We start from the raw sequence: 15,638 nt of genomic DNA, 5'->3' as shown, positions 1-15,638 counted from the left end.
AAACGACAACGATGTTTATAAATTAATTAGTCTTTATCGCAAATATTGTAAATAGACAACGACCGTCAGATCGATGATCCCTGTCCTCGAGAGTGAAAGAAGAAAAAGGATAAAAAGAGAACGTCAATGAGCCGATTCACTGTGCTTCGCGAAGAAACACAATTTCGTCGTCATTGATGATATGCAATTTAATGAACGATACGAGTACCGTGGTTCGTCGCAATTAAATCGACATGCAGATTTTTCATGTCCATCCCATCTCCTTTTTTTGGAATAACATAACGCATTTTACGTTGGACCGATAAAGTTTTTTCCTTTTTGTAACGTTCAAATTTTTATTTCGGCAATAACGTAACATAAAAATGTATCACGCTCATGATACACTTTTTGACTTGAAAAAAGAAGAAACTAACAATGATTCTTAAAGTTTTATTGCCAAAGCGCTGAGATACTGAATCAAGATTATCTCTACCCTTTTCCCATTTTACATACTGCATCGGATCTACAGATACTATGCTATTTCAGGTGCGACTCGTTAACCGACTTCCGCATTGAACAGTCAGTTGAATAAATGGTCGATTTAAGAGCAATAGTATAGGAATAATTGGAAGGTGTCGTTTATAAGAAAAAGCAAGTATTATTCGCCGAGAAGCGTGTTTCTCTCACATGTGCTGGCAAATTTAATGTATTATATACCTATCAAATAAATATTATCTGAATTAAGGTATACCCTCCAAATGTTCTATTATACACTAATTAAGTGCAACAACGAAAATATTGAAATCATAATTTTTGAATTTAAAATTTCAAATCAAGTTTGAAAGTATTTTTAAATTTTAAAATTAAATTTGAAAGTATTTTTAAATTTCAAATCAAATTTGAATTGCAAGCATAATTTTTTATGAAACGGATTTTTTCAATTTATTTATTTTTTGTAATTGTAATTGCATTCTTTCAGTACTATATTGCGTACACATAAATCTTTTATTTTTAGAAATCTTGTAAGTTGCAAGTGCATCTCATCAAAACTTCATATTCCCCAACTCACCGCCAGATGTCGTTTAAACATGTTTGGTTCGCGGTTTGTTTTCTATTTCCTTGTCGAAAGAAACGAGAGGATATTTAATATTCGGGTGCCTGTGGATTCTCTATTTATCAGATTTCTGCGTACATATGATGTTTAACGAAAAATCTAATACAGTCAAAGTAACGAGGGTATTATTTGATGATTATTTTTACTTATTCCTCTCACAAAAGTAAATGTTAGAAAAATGAATGATTCGAAAGTTGAGAAGAGGATAACACTCGATGATTCCGATACAAAGTCACTTGAACCAATTTTAGTGAGGATTGATAAATGTGGCTGTGCTCCTTATGATATTCGTATCGATAAAGACGAGGTATTCAGCAGCTTAGAATGCACATAATTTTGTCAGTGAAGGTTTTGTTGTTCTCTCAACTCATATCATTTTTTCTTGAATAGTTTAAAATAGGTCGTGCAAGAGACAATGATGAGATTATCCTGGATGTAATGATATCTAGGAGACATTGTCTTTTTAGATGTGAAGGAAATGAAGAATGGACTGTTAAAGATTTGAGTTCTTCTGTTACATTTGTTAACGATGTTCCCCTCTCTCCTGGAGTAGCTAAACGAATCTATGATGGGGATATTTTACAATTCAGTACAAGTAATCAATTTAGATATAGGTTTACTCTTATGTCTAAAGAAGAGCAAAGATATAAAAGGCCAAAGCTGGATGAACAGATATTTGATAATGTGCTCATAGAACAAAAGACATTTGCAGAGAATCAAGAATGTCAGAAAAGGGTTCTTAAAGACAAATTACAGATAAAACAAAGAGAACAAGATGAGCTCAAACATCAATTAGAACAACTTTTAAACCAGCAGAATGCTACTAAAGAGGACACAAAAGATCTGAAGAAGCAAATAACAATGTTAGAAAACAAAATAGAGAGTGGTAATATTCAAGAACAGCATCTACAAAAGGTATATGCTGAATTATTGGAGAAATTAGAGAATGAAAGAGTTCAATTTGAAAAACGATTAAATGAGGAGAAAGAGAAGTGGCAAAAAGCACTGAATGTGAGTATGCAAGAGAAAGAGGCATTGGAAATTAAAATGAAAGAGCAAATGGAAAAGTGGAGAGAAGAGCAACAGGCTGAGTGGAAAAGTGTTATGGAGAATAGAGTTAAAGAAGAAAAAAATATACAGAATCAATTATTAAATGAAAAAACATTGTTGGAGGAAAAATTGAAAGAAACAGAGAAAGCTTTAAAAGAACAAGAAGCTAAAGTAGAAATAATACAAAATAATGGTATGATATTACATATTCACAGTTGGAATATTCTTTAATATAATTATTAATAATTATTATTTTTCTTGCAGTTGCAGGGCCTTCTGATACCAGCAACTGCATAGTTTTAGAAATTGTAAATGATCCTTCAGGATTTCCTATCTTAGATACAATAGATTTAACAGTTGCTAGTCAACTTGATGTTGCAGAACCAGAGCAAAAGGAGACTGTACTTAATAAAGTTAATGATATAATGGATGAACAATTAACTTGTAGTATATGTTCAGAATTATTTGTAAAGGCAACAACATTAAACTGTATGCATACATTCTGTCAACATTGTATAAATTCGTGGCAGCGGAAGAAAAAGGAGTGTCCTGTGTGTAGAGCACCAGTACGAGCCATGAATAGATCAATAGTTCTGGATAATTTTATAGACAGTATGTTAGAGAATTTGCCCACAAAAGCTAAAGAAAAGAGGAAAGAAATTGTAGAAGAAAGAAGGAGTAAGTATACAGTGTTACATTGATATAATTCATAGATAAAAATCACTCAGTTCTAAAAATGTTTTAGGGCTGGAGACTTTCAAGAAAAAAATTCGTTAAAGTATTTCCCTGGAAAACTTCAATTAATGTTAGTGTTCAGCATATGTTTTATAACAGTATATTTCATTTTATTATCTTTTATCTACAAATAATACCAATGTTCAATGAACCTGATAACTTTCAAATTCTATTATTATAAGTATAGGATATAAAAAACGTGCAAAATAGATGTACGATTTATTTTTTACTATAAACTCTTTTAAAAAAGAAATTTCTATTAGTCATTTATTAATTTCAGTGAATTCTATGCGATGTGAGATGATATTTAAATATTTACAGTCTAAGACTATGGTTAGATAAAGTACAAAAGCGCCCTCTGTGAGCGCATAGTGAACTATCATTGTAAATGTGCATATGTAATTGTGAGAGCGTGAGATTCCATGAAAATCTGCCAAGCAACGTTCGTCGACAGTTTACGCTTATATGAAAACACGACTTTCACGAGAGGTGTGAGTTGTGATATACCGAACTATACTGAAAGTCGCGTAAATGGCAAAATATATACGACGACACTAGGGTAAAGAGCGAGATCTTTTCGTTTGGAGGAGTGCTTCGTTGGTCCGTTGGTGCGATCCAATTTTTGTCTCGCTGACGGACCAAGCACCAACGACACGATTACGTTGTTTTTCGCAGTGGAAAACGACACGTCTTTGGAAGGATGGCGACCTGACCCCTTCCGAATAATGGAATACTGTGCACAACGGTACGTATAACGAGCCAAAGCAGGTCGTGTATATACCAAACTGTACATTATTATTTCTTGTGCGTATCAAATTTACAATGCTCACTTGCACGGTAACAGCTGCCCCACTAAATTCCCTGAAGGTTACACAGTGTTATTAAGATAGTGTCACGCTTACAGCCGTCGTCATGACAAATTTTTTTTCACCTTTCTTTGTACGCGGACCGACAAACACCATCTTACGATATCGAATCCCCGACCACGTGTCTTTATTTATTAGGACCGCAACGTTCCTCGACTTGTGAATCATTATCTTGATCGTGTTTTTATCGGGACTACTTACATTTAAGAATTCTAGAAGTTGTGTTTCAGTAGGTCTAAAGAATCATGGGAGGGAGAGTGTTGTCAGTGTAATTCTTAATATAGACGGAATCACGGGAATTTTGTGCATTTATTTTCGTCAGCTTTGTGATCTTTTGTCGCATTCTCTGCTACTGACATTTTGCAATGACATTCATTAAAATTGTACCTTTAAGCAGTATTAATCTTAAGCCAATAACACTGTACCTATACTGATGTTTTAACTGTATTAGTTTTGCTTTGTTTTCAGATTGTCAGTTTGAAATACATTCAATTGGTGCTATTAAACTTACAAGGCAAGTTTCATTAAAGAAAAGAGAAATCATAAAGTGAAAGTACATATCATGTTTTGGTTTGATATTTCTTGATCACTTAAGTATAAAATTTATTTCTTTAGCATACAATTACTTTCATATGATTAAGCTTTATTTACCTTTTATTTGTAATGTAATCATTTTTTTTGTAAATTAAATTCAGATGGCTGATGTTGATCCCGAAACTTTATTGGAATGGCTCAGTATGGGCCAAGGAGACGAGAGGGACATGCAATTAATTGCCTTAGAGCAATTGTGCATGTTGTTACTTATGTCTGATAATGTTGACCGATGCTTTGAATGGTATATCAAAGACTTTCTAATTACCATGTCTCAAACAAATGGTCACTTTACTAAAAAACTTGTGATTTTTCAGCTGTCCTCCACGCACATTTCTTCCTGCATTATGTAGAATTTTTTTGGATGAACTTGCACCAGATAGTGTATTAGAAGTAACTGCTCGAGCCATTACATATTATTTGGACGTTTCTGCAGAATGTACACGCAGAGTAGTAGTTATGGAAGGTGCTGTAAAAGCTATTTGCAGTCGTCTATCTGGAGCTGGCTTAGGTTCCAGGACTAGTCGGGATCTGGCTGAACAGTGCATAAAGGTATATTGTAATTAGATTAACCCTCAGACCGCAGGTGAATCGCGAATTAATCGTATGAGAGGCTATACTCATGTTCTTTTGGATAATGTTAAACAGTACCAATACTTTGTCATCATTGTTTTAGGTATTAGAGCTTGTTTGCGCGAGAGAAGCTGGTGCTGTATTCGAAGCTGGTGGCCTTCCATGTGCCTTGTGCTTTATTCGAGAGCATGGAGCTCGAGTTCACCGGGACACCCTGCATTCGGCAATGGCTGTAGTTACTCGTTTGTGCGGAAAAGTGGAGCCTCACGATGCATCTTTACCAGATTGTGTTGAAGCATTGTCAACGTTACTTAGACACGAGGATGCACACGTTGCTGATGGAGCACTTCGTTGTTTTGCATCATTGGCAGACAGATTTTCACGAAGGAATACAGATCCCGCTCCTTTAGCGTGTAATGGTTTAGTTTCTGAACTTTTGCATAGGTATCTATTCATAACTGTTATAGCCGTAAATAAATCTTGTGAATACTGCAAATATCACACTTGTACCATTTGTATGCAGGCTATCTAATGCAGCTGGACCTGGTACATCAGTGGCTGCTACTTCCGGAAATCCAAAAACTCCACCACCTTCTAGTACAGCATCAACAATCCCTGCTCCAGAAGCAAAATCTTGCGCTTCTGTTTCTACTATAATTAGTCTTCTGTCAACACTTTGCAGAGGATCACCTTCGATAACACATGACCTTCTACGTTCTGAATTACCAGATGCCATTGAGAAAGCTTTAAAAGGAGATGAACGATGTGCTCTTGATTCTATGAGATTAGTAGATTTATTGTTGGTTTTACTATTTGAAGGCAGGTCGGCGTTAGGTCGTAACACAAGTGGAGGCCCATCAGGTCCTCTCCTACCACGATTGAGGCGTTTAGATAACGCTGGGGAAAAGTCTCACAGACAGCTAATCGATTGTATTCGATCGAAAGACACAGATGCACTTATAGAAGCTATAGATTCTGGAGGCATCGAAGTTAATTTTATGGATGATGTTGGGCAAACGTTGCTAAATTGGGCGTCCGCTTTCGGAACTCAAGAAATGGTTGAATTTTTGTGCGATAGGGGAGCAGATGTTAATAAGGGTCAAAGGTCGTCTAGTCTGCATTATGCCGCTTGTTTTGGGAGACCAGCTATTGCTAAAGTACTGCTTAGGCATGGGGCTAATCCTGATTTGCGAGATGAAGATGGGAAAACGCCATTAGATAAGGCTAGAGAACGCGTAGACGAAGGGCACAGAGAAGTGGCAGCTATATTGCAATCACCTGGTGAATGGATGTTACCTAATCAAGAACACAGAAAGCCAGAAGCAGAAACCGAATTCACGGAACCAAAAGGCGATCCTGAAATGGCGCCAGTATATTTGAAAAGGCTCTTACCTGTATTTTGTGCGACGTTTCAGTCATCTATGTTGCCCAGTGTCAGGAAAGCCAGTTTAAGTTTAATTAGAAAGATGGTGCATTATATTCAGCCAGAGCTGCTTGTTGAAACATGCGGTTCTGATAGAACAGGAGGTTGTGGCGCTATGCTTGTGGAAGTGATTGCAAATGTACTGGATAATGAGGTAAGCTCGAAATATATTTAGATTATACAGCGGGAATTATTTTATATCAATTTTGTTAGGTCCTATGGAAATAAAGATTAGTATTATTATAAAATTAGTTAATAGATATATTTTAAAATCTTTAGTATTTTCATGCAGGCAGGCAGGCAGCCAAACAGACAATACTAGTGATTTAGTTAAGATTGTTCACAGGAGCTTGAGATAAAAACACCATCACCACCACCTCCGCCTCTCAAGCCGATAATTGGCCCAAAATTGCGTTGCCTCTCATCGCGCAAGTCTTCCAGTTCCCTGAACTACATTGTTGATAAGACGGTAACGTCTGTTGTATATTTGCCAGTCGCTAGTTGGAAGACCCTTTGTATACCCTATAAGCTGTTCATGAACCCAACAATTTTTTTTACTAGTTATCTTGATAATAACTATGCAAAGATTTCATTTATTATTAACATAATGCATTTATTAAATAATTCGTATAAAGCGTGAGATCTAACAAACATAAGCATGTCTTACTCCTTTTCTGACAAATTGTCTTATGATATAAAATACATATTTTACAATATTATCAAGAATATCCACCATATGGAATGGAGATTTTAACTATATGCATTAATATTTATAAAGCCCAACTTGCAATTTATTCTTTAGCACAGAACTTGACATAAGAGGACAGTTGGGGTATTCGCATTTTTTAATGACAAAAATGAAGGATATTTATTTAATCCATTAGTGAATGGCGAACGAAATTCTGCAAACAGAAATCACAAAAGATTAGACATGAAGCTGGTTGTCCACTTCTGTCGACTGTCTGCCTGCTGCTGATGGGATTAATGGGCATTTGCTTGTGATTACAATGAATCGCATAATCATTTTGCTCATAAATAAATTTGTGCTGTTATATTCATGTTATTGTATAAAGTATGTTTCAACGAAAACAACTATAGACACTATGTAGAAAATTGTGTAGTACTTACTTTGTATCAGACTGAGAAGGAAGGACCATATATACTTATTTAACTTAACTGGATCTTGAATATTTATGGAGAACCATATTTAAAACAATCTTTTTTATTTTAATGTGAACAGGAAGACGAAGACGGACACTTAGTGGTTTTGCAAATGATACAGGATTTGATGATAAAAGGCAAAGATGAATTTCTAGAACATTTCGCTCGTTTGGGAGTTTTTTCAAAAGTTGCTGCATTAGCTGGGCCACAAGAGCCTGCGCCAGAACCGGAAACGGAATCAAATAAATCAGGCGAAGAGCAAAGAATGGAAGATGCAAAGGAGCTTTTAGTTGGAAGAGCTTATCACTGGAGGGACTGGTGTATTTGTAGAGGACGAGATTGTTTGTACGTTTGGTCCGACGCAGCTGCCTTAGAGTTATCAAACGGAAGCAATGGATGGTTCAGGTTTATACTGGATGGGAAATTAGCAACAATGTACTCTAGTGGAAGTCCAGAAGGTGGAACAGATACATCAGGTGCGTTTTTTTCTGTGATATCAAAGCGAAATTCATTCACCTACGTCTCGTCCATCTTGCCACTGTCTTTCTTGTCGAATTGTTCCTTTCACCTCCTCACACCCTTCGTGCCAGACCAATTGGCTCTTTTCAGATCACTGTTTATGTTGTATCTTTTTCATTTGTGATTAACTTCCGCGAGGGGAATAGTTTAGTAAATAACTGGTTTTACTAACTGCCTACAGGAAAAGGGAGGAACACAGAGTCGCTTACTACTGAAGGTAGGTACACACATGTTCAACTCTCCTAGTTATGCACGCTATTCTCCCCTTCAGTGTGCATCATCGAACGCATGAGTCTTCCTTTATTTCTGCATGATCTGGACATTCTCTGTCATAACATTATTCGATTCATTATAACTCTTCACACCACTTACGGCTAGTCTAACTGTATAAGTGAGTAGAATATGTACATTGCAGAGAATCGCGGTGAATTTTTGGAGAAATTACAAAGAGCACGCAGTCAGGTTAAACCAAATTCTGTGAGTCAGCCTGTACTTTCTCGGCCTGGGACCACTCGGCTAGTTGTAGGAAATTGGGCATTGTCTAGTAGAAAAGAAAGCGAATTGTGTATACATAATAGCGACGGACAGCAGCAGGCAACTATTTTAAGAGAAGATTTACCAGGATTTATTTTTGAATCGAACCGTGGTACAAAGCATTCCTTTACAGCAGAAACAAGCTTAGGTAAATATAGTTATGTTCATAGATTTGAAATTATGTTGCAATAAATAAAAGCTATTATATCATCATTTATCCGTAGGCCCAGAATTTGCAGCAGGTTGGGCCGGCAAGAGAGGAAAAAGATTGAGATCCAAGATCGAAGCTATCAAACAGAAAGTTAAAGTACAAGCTCAGGATATATACGAACGATACTTTAAAGCGGCTCAGGCTCAGCCACGCGGGGTAGTCGCTAAATTGGGAGCTATCGTTAATCAGATAGAGAAAGTTTGTCAAAAGCAACAGTCTGGGAATCGAGAATGGCGTAATATATTACAGAGTGCACTAGAAGAACTTAGAGTTTTGTTAAACGAAGAAGGCAGAGTTTCCGCATACGAGCTACATTCTAGTGGCTTAGTACAAGCTTTACTTGCTCTATTGGCAGCTCCACCGGGACCACAACCACCGACACTAAGAGCCACAAAGCTCAGAATGCAACGAATAGCAGTATTTAAGAGTTGTTTCCATTCGGCGGACGGTAACAAAGAACACAACTCCGCTAAAATTCTAGTCCACAAATTGGTTTCTGTTTTGGAGTCTATTGAAAAATTACCTGTTTATTTATACGACACACCGGGCTCAGGTTATGGTTTACAAATTCTAACCAGAAGACTTCGTTTTCGATTGGAAAAAGCGGCTGGTGAAAGCTCTCTAATAGACAGGTCAGGTCGGAATTTAAAAATGGAACCATTGAGCACCATTCAACAGCTTGAGAATCATTTACTAAAAATGGTAGCGAAGCAGTGGCATGATCACGACAGATCGACGTTTACATTTGTTAAAAAACTGAAAGAAGGAAACAGAATAACGTTCAAGTATCAGTATGATTTCGATGAAAACGGTTTATTATATTGGATTGGCACAAACGCGAAGACTTGCTCCGAGTGGGTTAACCCTGGTCAATACGGTTTAGTAGTCGTCACGTCGAGTGATGGAAGAAACCTTCCTTATGGCCATCTCGAAGATATTCTGAGTCGTGATCCATCGGCGTTAAATTGTCACACAAATGATGACAAACGAGCGTGGTTTTCCATCGATTTAGGTGTCTGGATTATCCCAAGTGCTTACACTTTGAGACATGCTAGAGGCTACGGAAGAAGTGCCTTGCGAAACTGGATGTTCCAGGCATCGAAAGATGGTGTGACTTGGACCACGCTGATTGCTCACGTGGACGATTCGTCGTTAAATGATCCTGGAAGTACAGCAACTTGGGCGCTAGAACCACCCGCTGATGAGACACAAGGCTGGCGCCACTTACGATTGCAACAAATTGGAAAGAACGCTTCTGGTCAAACACATTACCTATCCGTATCTGGTTTTGAAGTTTACGGCGAAGTTACTGGAGTCTGCGAAGAATTAGGCCGCGCTGCTAGAGAAGCTGAGGCTGGAGTTCGAAAGCAAAGGAGGCTGATTAAATATCAGGTACTTCGGCATCTGGTTGCTGGTGCTAGAGTAGCCAGAGGTTTAGATTGGAAATGGAGGGATCAAGATGGTGTTCCACCAGGTATGTGTGACATTTAATTAGTGAAATAATTTTCAATAAATATTCGCACTAACACGAAGTGTTTCTTTATTGTCTTAGGTGAAGGCACCGTCACTGGGGAACTACACAACGGTTGGATAGATGTAACATGGGATCACGGTGCTTCCAATTCTTATAGAATGGGTGCAGAAGGAAAATACGACCTGAGATTGGTTGGTATCGGCCTTGATTCAGATAATATAGATAGATCAAAGACTAAAGGCGGTAGTGGAGTCTTAACGGGACGAAAATCTAGTAGTACTCCTAGTTTGCCAGATTGCACTGATACTGCTATGCTGCGCGGTTCAGTAGCATCCACGGATCAGGCAGCGAGCGCTGACAATTTAGCAGCTAAGGTATAGTTTAAGATGTTCATCGTTTTCTTGTGTTCTTTATCATAACGTTCTTTTCATAACGTGTTCTTTAAATCACTGTTACATTGAAACGGATTTGAAATAATTCATGTAGAAAATCGTCCATTCGAATGTAGTTTTAATTATTATATTTATAACGAGTAGCAAGCCGCTGAATCGATAGCGGAAAGTGTGTTATCGGTTGCTCGTGCCGAGGCGGTTGTTGCTGTAACCGGTGAAGGTGGAGCAAATTCGACGGGTGAATTGTCCGTTGTGTTACATCCAAGGCCTGACACTACTGTGACAAGTGATCTGGCGACAATTGTTGAAAGTCTCACACTTAACACTGATTGTCCCGCCAACAGTAACAGCAATCGTGCATCTAGTAGTTCAAAACCATTACTTACCAGTCGAGGATATAAGGTGTGAAATGAGCACAATTACATAGACGAACCTTTACACTCGCAATACTCACAATAATCTTACATATTTAAATGCACTTACAGCCTGGAACAAGTTTATTAAGTTTGGAAGCTGCGGAAGCATTAGACCGTGTCAGAGAAGGAGCTGACAGACTACGAAATAACACGAATAGCTTTTTGAGTGGAGAATTACTTAACTTAGTGCCTGTTAGAATCAGCGTATCAGGTGAATCAGAGGACAATTCATTGAAGATTAAATCCGTTCAAAGGCATCACTCGGGAATCGCTGATGGTATGATGATGATTGATTTTTGTTATAAACCCCACTGTTATAAGGTTTAGAAGATTAATATTTATATTAAGTTCTGTGCAATTAATCGTATAACTAAGTGTGTTTATATGAACTAGCTGCCAAAGAATGCAGTCGGGACAAAGAAGCTAGTTCATCTACGCAAAATACAGCAGGAGGCTGCCCTGTTGTCGTTACCAATCCTATGTCTGTGTCTGTTCCCAATCTCACTTGTTCTGACGCTAACAATACTTTGGAACAAACAGCAGCTACTGGTTTGTTGGAAACTTTTGCTGCAATGGCTCGAAGACGAACTTTGGGTCAGTGTTTAAGTATCCTAATCAAGGTTCTTTGTTTCGTGGCATTCTTTATTTCATGAATTTTATTTACGCTCATACAATTTGGTAATTGAAAAAAATGTTTAGGACCTACAGGTGGGCAACACATTGCTTCTAATTCCAATACTGGTTCAAATTCACGTGGACCTAATTCTGTGTCGAGCCTAGTTCGACTAGCCTTAAGTCCTAACTTTCCTGGTGGTTTATTAAGCACTGCTCAAAGTTATCCAAGTTTAACCAGCAGTGGTCAAGTAGCTGGCAGTGGTGTTACAACAACAACTGGAGCTGGCTTGGGACAAGCGCTCACAATGTCATTAACTAGTACAAGTAGTGATAGTGAACAGGTAAAAATTAGTGTTTAGCGAAAACGTTTTACAAGGGCTTCTTCATGGAATAATAAATGATATTTCATATGAAATATGAAAAGTTTGATTTTATATAATGTAATAAGCAGTTATGGCTACAGGTTAGTCTTGAAGACTTTTTGGAATCTTGTGGAGGTGTTGCGAGCTCCAGCGCTGGCGGAGGTAGAACTACAGGTGGACCAACACTTTTGACTGAATTAGAAGATGATGAAGATGGAGTACTCGAAGAAGAAGAAGACAACGATGAAAATGATCAAGAAGTGGGTTTAAAAAGATATTTAAAATGTTTATGTTGAAAAATAGATCGTGAAGAAACGAATGTTAACATTAAATCGCTTAATTTTTCTTTGTAGGAAGATGACGAAGAAAATGAAGAAGAAGGCGATGGCTGTGATGGTGATTACGAAGAGGTGATGGTAAGTCGCAGTCTATTGGTTGCGTTCTTAGAAGAAGAAACTCCTCAAACTAGTAAGAGGCGCGCCTGGGATGACGAATTTGTCTTAAAACGACAATTCTCAGCCTTGATTCCTGCCTTCGATCCGCGACCTGGGCGAACAAATATTAATCAGGTAAGTTTGGTGTAAACATCAACAAATTTAATTAGTAAAAATTACTTTATTATTGTAAAATTTCCTTTACAGACTACGGATTTAGAGGTCCCGCCGCCTGGTAGTGAAACTCAATCGAGTACTCGCGTAGGATCATTACCAATGCCAAGGCTGTCCTTAACACTAAAAGGTCCAGGGCTCCCAGGAGTTCCAGACGTTGAACTACCGCTCACAGACCCTCACGCTAGCATATTCCAAGTAGTGCAGGAACTAATGCAGTTGACAGAACTAGGTAGTCGGCAAGAAAAGCTGAAGAGAATATGGGAACCAACCTACACTATAATATACAAAGAAGCTAAAGATGAAGAGTCGTCTGGAAGAGCAACGCCTATTGTAACATTATATTCTCGCAATACCACTCAGAATCCTTCAGTGTGTACTGTAGAAGACGTCCTACAACTTCTCAGGCATGTTTACGTATTAAGTACAACCCGCGACGATGGGAAACCCATTGATTACGAAGAGTCCGAGGAGTCGACTTGTTGGATCCATCCAGATGATTTCACTTCAAAGAAAATTACGAACAAGATAGTACAACAAATCCAAGATCCCTTGGCTTTGGCAGCCGGGGCGTTGCCTAATTGGTGCGAAGAATTGGCAAGAAGCTGTCCCTTTTTGTTGCCTTTTGAAACAAGACGGTTGTACTTCAGCTGCACTGCTTTTGGAGCCTCGCGATCTATCGTGTGGCTTCAAACACAAAGAGATGCTGTTCTAGAAAGGCAGAGAGCGCCTGGATTAAGTCCTCGACGCGACGATAGTCACGAATTTCGTGTTGGTCGACTGAAACACGAACGAGTCAGTGTACCTAGGGGAGAGAAATTATTAGACTGGGCAGAGCAAGTGATGAAGGTAAACTTATTTTAAATAATGTTATTATATTGTAATTATAACGAAGCAAAAGATACAATTCTTTTTTGCAATATGTAGGTACATGCAAGTCGAAAGAGTATATTAGAAGTTGAGTTTGTTGGTGAAGAAGGAACTGGTCTTGGACCAACACTAGAGTTCTTCGCGTTGGTCGCTGCGGAATTGCAACGCAAAGATCTAGGCTTATGGTTGTGCGATGATGAAGAAACATCTGAAATAGAACCATCGCGGATCATTGGAGAACAAGTTCGACCTGCAGGCTATTATGTAACTAGACCAAGCGGACTGTTCCCTGCTCCCTTACCACAAGACTCCGCAGCATGTGATCGCGCTGTTCGATATTTCTGGTTCTTGGGCGTATTTTTGGCGAAAGTTTTGCAGGATAATAGATTAGTCGACTTACCATTATCCCGTCCTTTCTTAAAATTAATGTGTCACGGAGACATTACGAATAATGTGAATGAAAAAATCGGTCTCACTGGCGTTACTCAGGAAAGTATGTCATCTAGTATGTCCAGTAGCTTTATATCTGAAGAAGGTGAGGCCGATGCTGCTTACTCGCTAGAACCTTCTTCGTGGTACGCTGGTTTACTAGATATCGAGGATCTTGTACTAGTAGATCCAGTGAGAGGTGAATTTGTGAAAGAGATTCAAACAGCAACTACTAAACGCGACAGAACATATTCCGATGGTCGTAGTTCTGCTGATGAAGAGACATCGCTACACATTACTCATCCATCTGGAATGTCAGTACCTATTGAAGATCTGGCTTTGACAATGACGTATTCTCCAAGCTCGAAAATATTTGGTCACGATCAAGTAGAGTTGGTAGAATCAGGCGCAGAAATTTCAGTTGTTATGGAGAATGCGAGAGAATATGCAGAGCTAACAATTAACTACTGTCTTGATCGAGGAATTTCAAGACAGCTTGAGTCGTTTAGGTCCGGTTTCTCAAAGGTCTTCCCAATGGAAAAACTTCATGCTTTTAGCCCGGAGGAAGTAAGGGCCATGCTTTGTGGAGAACAAAATCCACAATGGACCAGAGATGATTTGCTTAATTATACTGAACCAAAACTGGGTTATACAAGAGAAAGGTAAGTTATTTTTAAAGTATTTACTTTGCTATGTTTTTTACTGGAATGGTAACACTCTCTATTGTGTGTTTTGTAGTCCTGGATTCCAGAGATTCGTCAATGTCCTACTATCGTTGACTGGTCCAGAGAGAAAGGCTTTCTTACAGTTTTCCACCGGATGTTCAGCCTTACCTCCTGGAGGATTATGTAATTTACATCCTAGATTGACTGTTGTGCGTAAAGTGGACGCTGGTTCAGGTGGTTATCCCTCGGTTAACACCTGCGTTCATTATTTGAAATTACCAGAGTATCCCACCGAAGAAATACTTAAGGAAAGACTCTTGGCTGCAACTAGGGAAAGAGGATTTCACTTAAATTAAAATCGTTTATCCTCAGGCAAGGAACTGCTACGATAAATAATAATCAGAAATACACACTCTTAAAGTGTGCGAATCAAACTTTGCTTTAACAGATTGAGCTGTGCAATCAACATATAAAAGCAGAGGTCTGGCCTTGATGTTATTTGAAAAAGTCATAACAGTTGTCCAATGGGAATCAGTACAGATTTACAAGGAAGATTTAATATCATAAAACCTGGAACGGAAACGTGTATAATTAAAATTCCTCGATTAAAATCAATGCAAATTCTAAATGCACCACGAGTGTTTAAATTTATAAAATGATATGAAAGTACATTGTTCCGCTAGTCTAAGACATTTGTAACAAAGAACTGCTTTCAAATTCGTACTGTAAAATTCACTATAAAACAGAAATACTTATTGATTTATACAAGACCTAAAGATATAAGAAGTTATCCGTTCCAGGTATTGGTCGTACGACGTATCGAGTTTTGTCCAATACAATAGAAGTTGTATTTTCTCAAGAAATGTACTATTCACGCGAGTGTTTTCAAGTATATATTTACTGTCTTTGTGGAACAAAAAGTTCACAGTTCCTCGTTTCAGAATGAATGTTCATATTGTCTTCTTTGTAAAGTATCGTGCTTGGAAAGTGATTTGTATTGTAAGAGAAGAGGCATCTTCAATGGAAATTTCTATTTTCTTTATCAGAATGC

General features: G+C 38.0%; 2 protein-coding genes across 11 annotated transcripts; both read left to right on the top strand.

Moving 5' to 3' along the window:
• The first annotated feature begins 995 nt into the window (after positions 1-995).
• On the top strand, positions 996-3,240 carry LOC143182585 (uncharacterized). Of its 2 annotated transcripts, none has more exons than XM_076383675.1 (4): positions 996-1,400; positions 1,484-2,336; positions 2,408-2,821; positions 3,159-3,240. In XM_076383675.1, exons 1-4 carry the CDS (start codon positions 1,272-1,274, stop codon positions 3,218-3,220), a joined length of 1,458 nt encoding a protein of 485 aa, XP_076239790.1. In that variant the 5' UTR covers positions 996-1,271; the 3' UTR covers positions 3,221-3,240. The 2 variants fall into 2 exon arrangements, with proteins under 2 accessions (XP_076239790.1, XP_076239791.1); XM_076383676.1 differs by lacking the exon at positions 3,159-3,240 and adding an exon at positions 2,889-3,085.
• Positions 3,241-3,538: 298 nt separating this feature from the next.
• Ufd4 (ubiquitin fusion-degradation 4-like) lies at positions 3,539-14,946 on the top strand. Of its 9 annotated transcripts, none has more exons than XM_076383669.1 (20): positions 3,539-3,623; positions 4,213-4,258; positions 4,440-4,579; positions 4,653-4,887; positions 5,012-5,352; positions 5,432-6,485; positions 7,572-7,968; positions 8,193-8,228; positions 8,427-8,693; positions 8,770-10,230; positions 10,309-10,604; positions 10,767-11,024; positions 11,108-11,315; positions 11,432-11,632; positions 11,747-11,994; positions 12,117-12,275; positions 12,369-12,584; positions 12,657-13,472; positions 13,551-14,584; positions 14,661-14,946. In XM_076383669.1, the coding sequence occupies exons 3-20, from the start codon at positions 4,440-4,442 to the stop codon at positions 14,941-14,943; spliced, it is 7,650 nt and encodes a 2,549-aa protein (XP_076239784.1). In that variant the 5' UTR covers positions 3,539-3,623; positions 4,213-4,258; the 3' UTR covers positions 14,944-14,946. The 9 variants fall into 9 exon arrangements, with proteins under 9 accessions (XP_076239784.1, XP_076239782.1, XP_076239783.1 ...); XM_076383667.1 differs by having other exon boundaries at positions 12,105-12,275; XM_076383668.1 differs by having other exon boundaries at positions 11,738-11,994.
• The last annotated feature ends 692 nt before the right edge of the window (positions 14,947-15,638 follow it).

The sequence above is a fragment of the Calliopsis andreniformis genome, chromosome 8 (assembly GCF_051401765.1).
Source record: "Calliopsis andreniformis isolate RMS-2024a chromosome 8, iyCalAndr_principal, whole genome shotgun sequence".
NCBI classification, from domain to species: domain Eukaryota; kingdom Metazoa; phylum Arthropoda; class Insecta; order Hymenoptera; family Andrenidae; genus Calliopsis; species Calliopsis andreniformis.
This window is presented reverse-complemented; position numbering and strand designations above follow the sequence as displayed.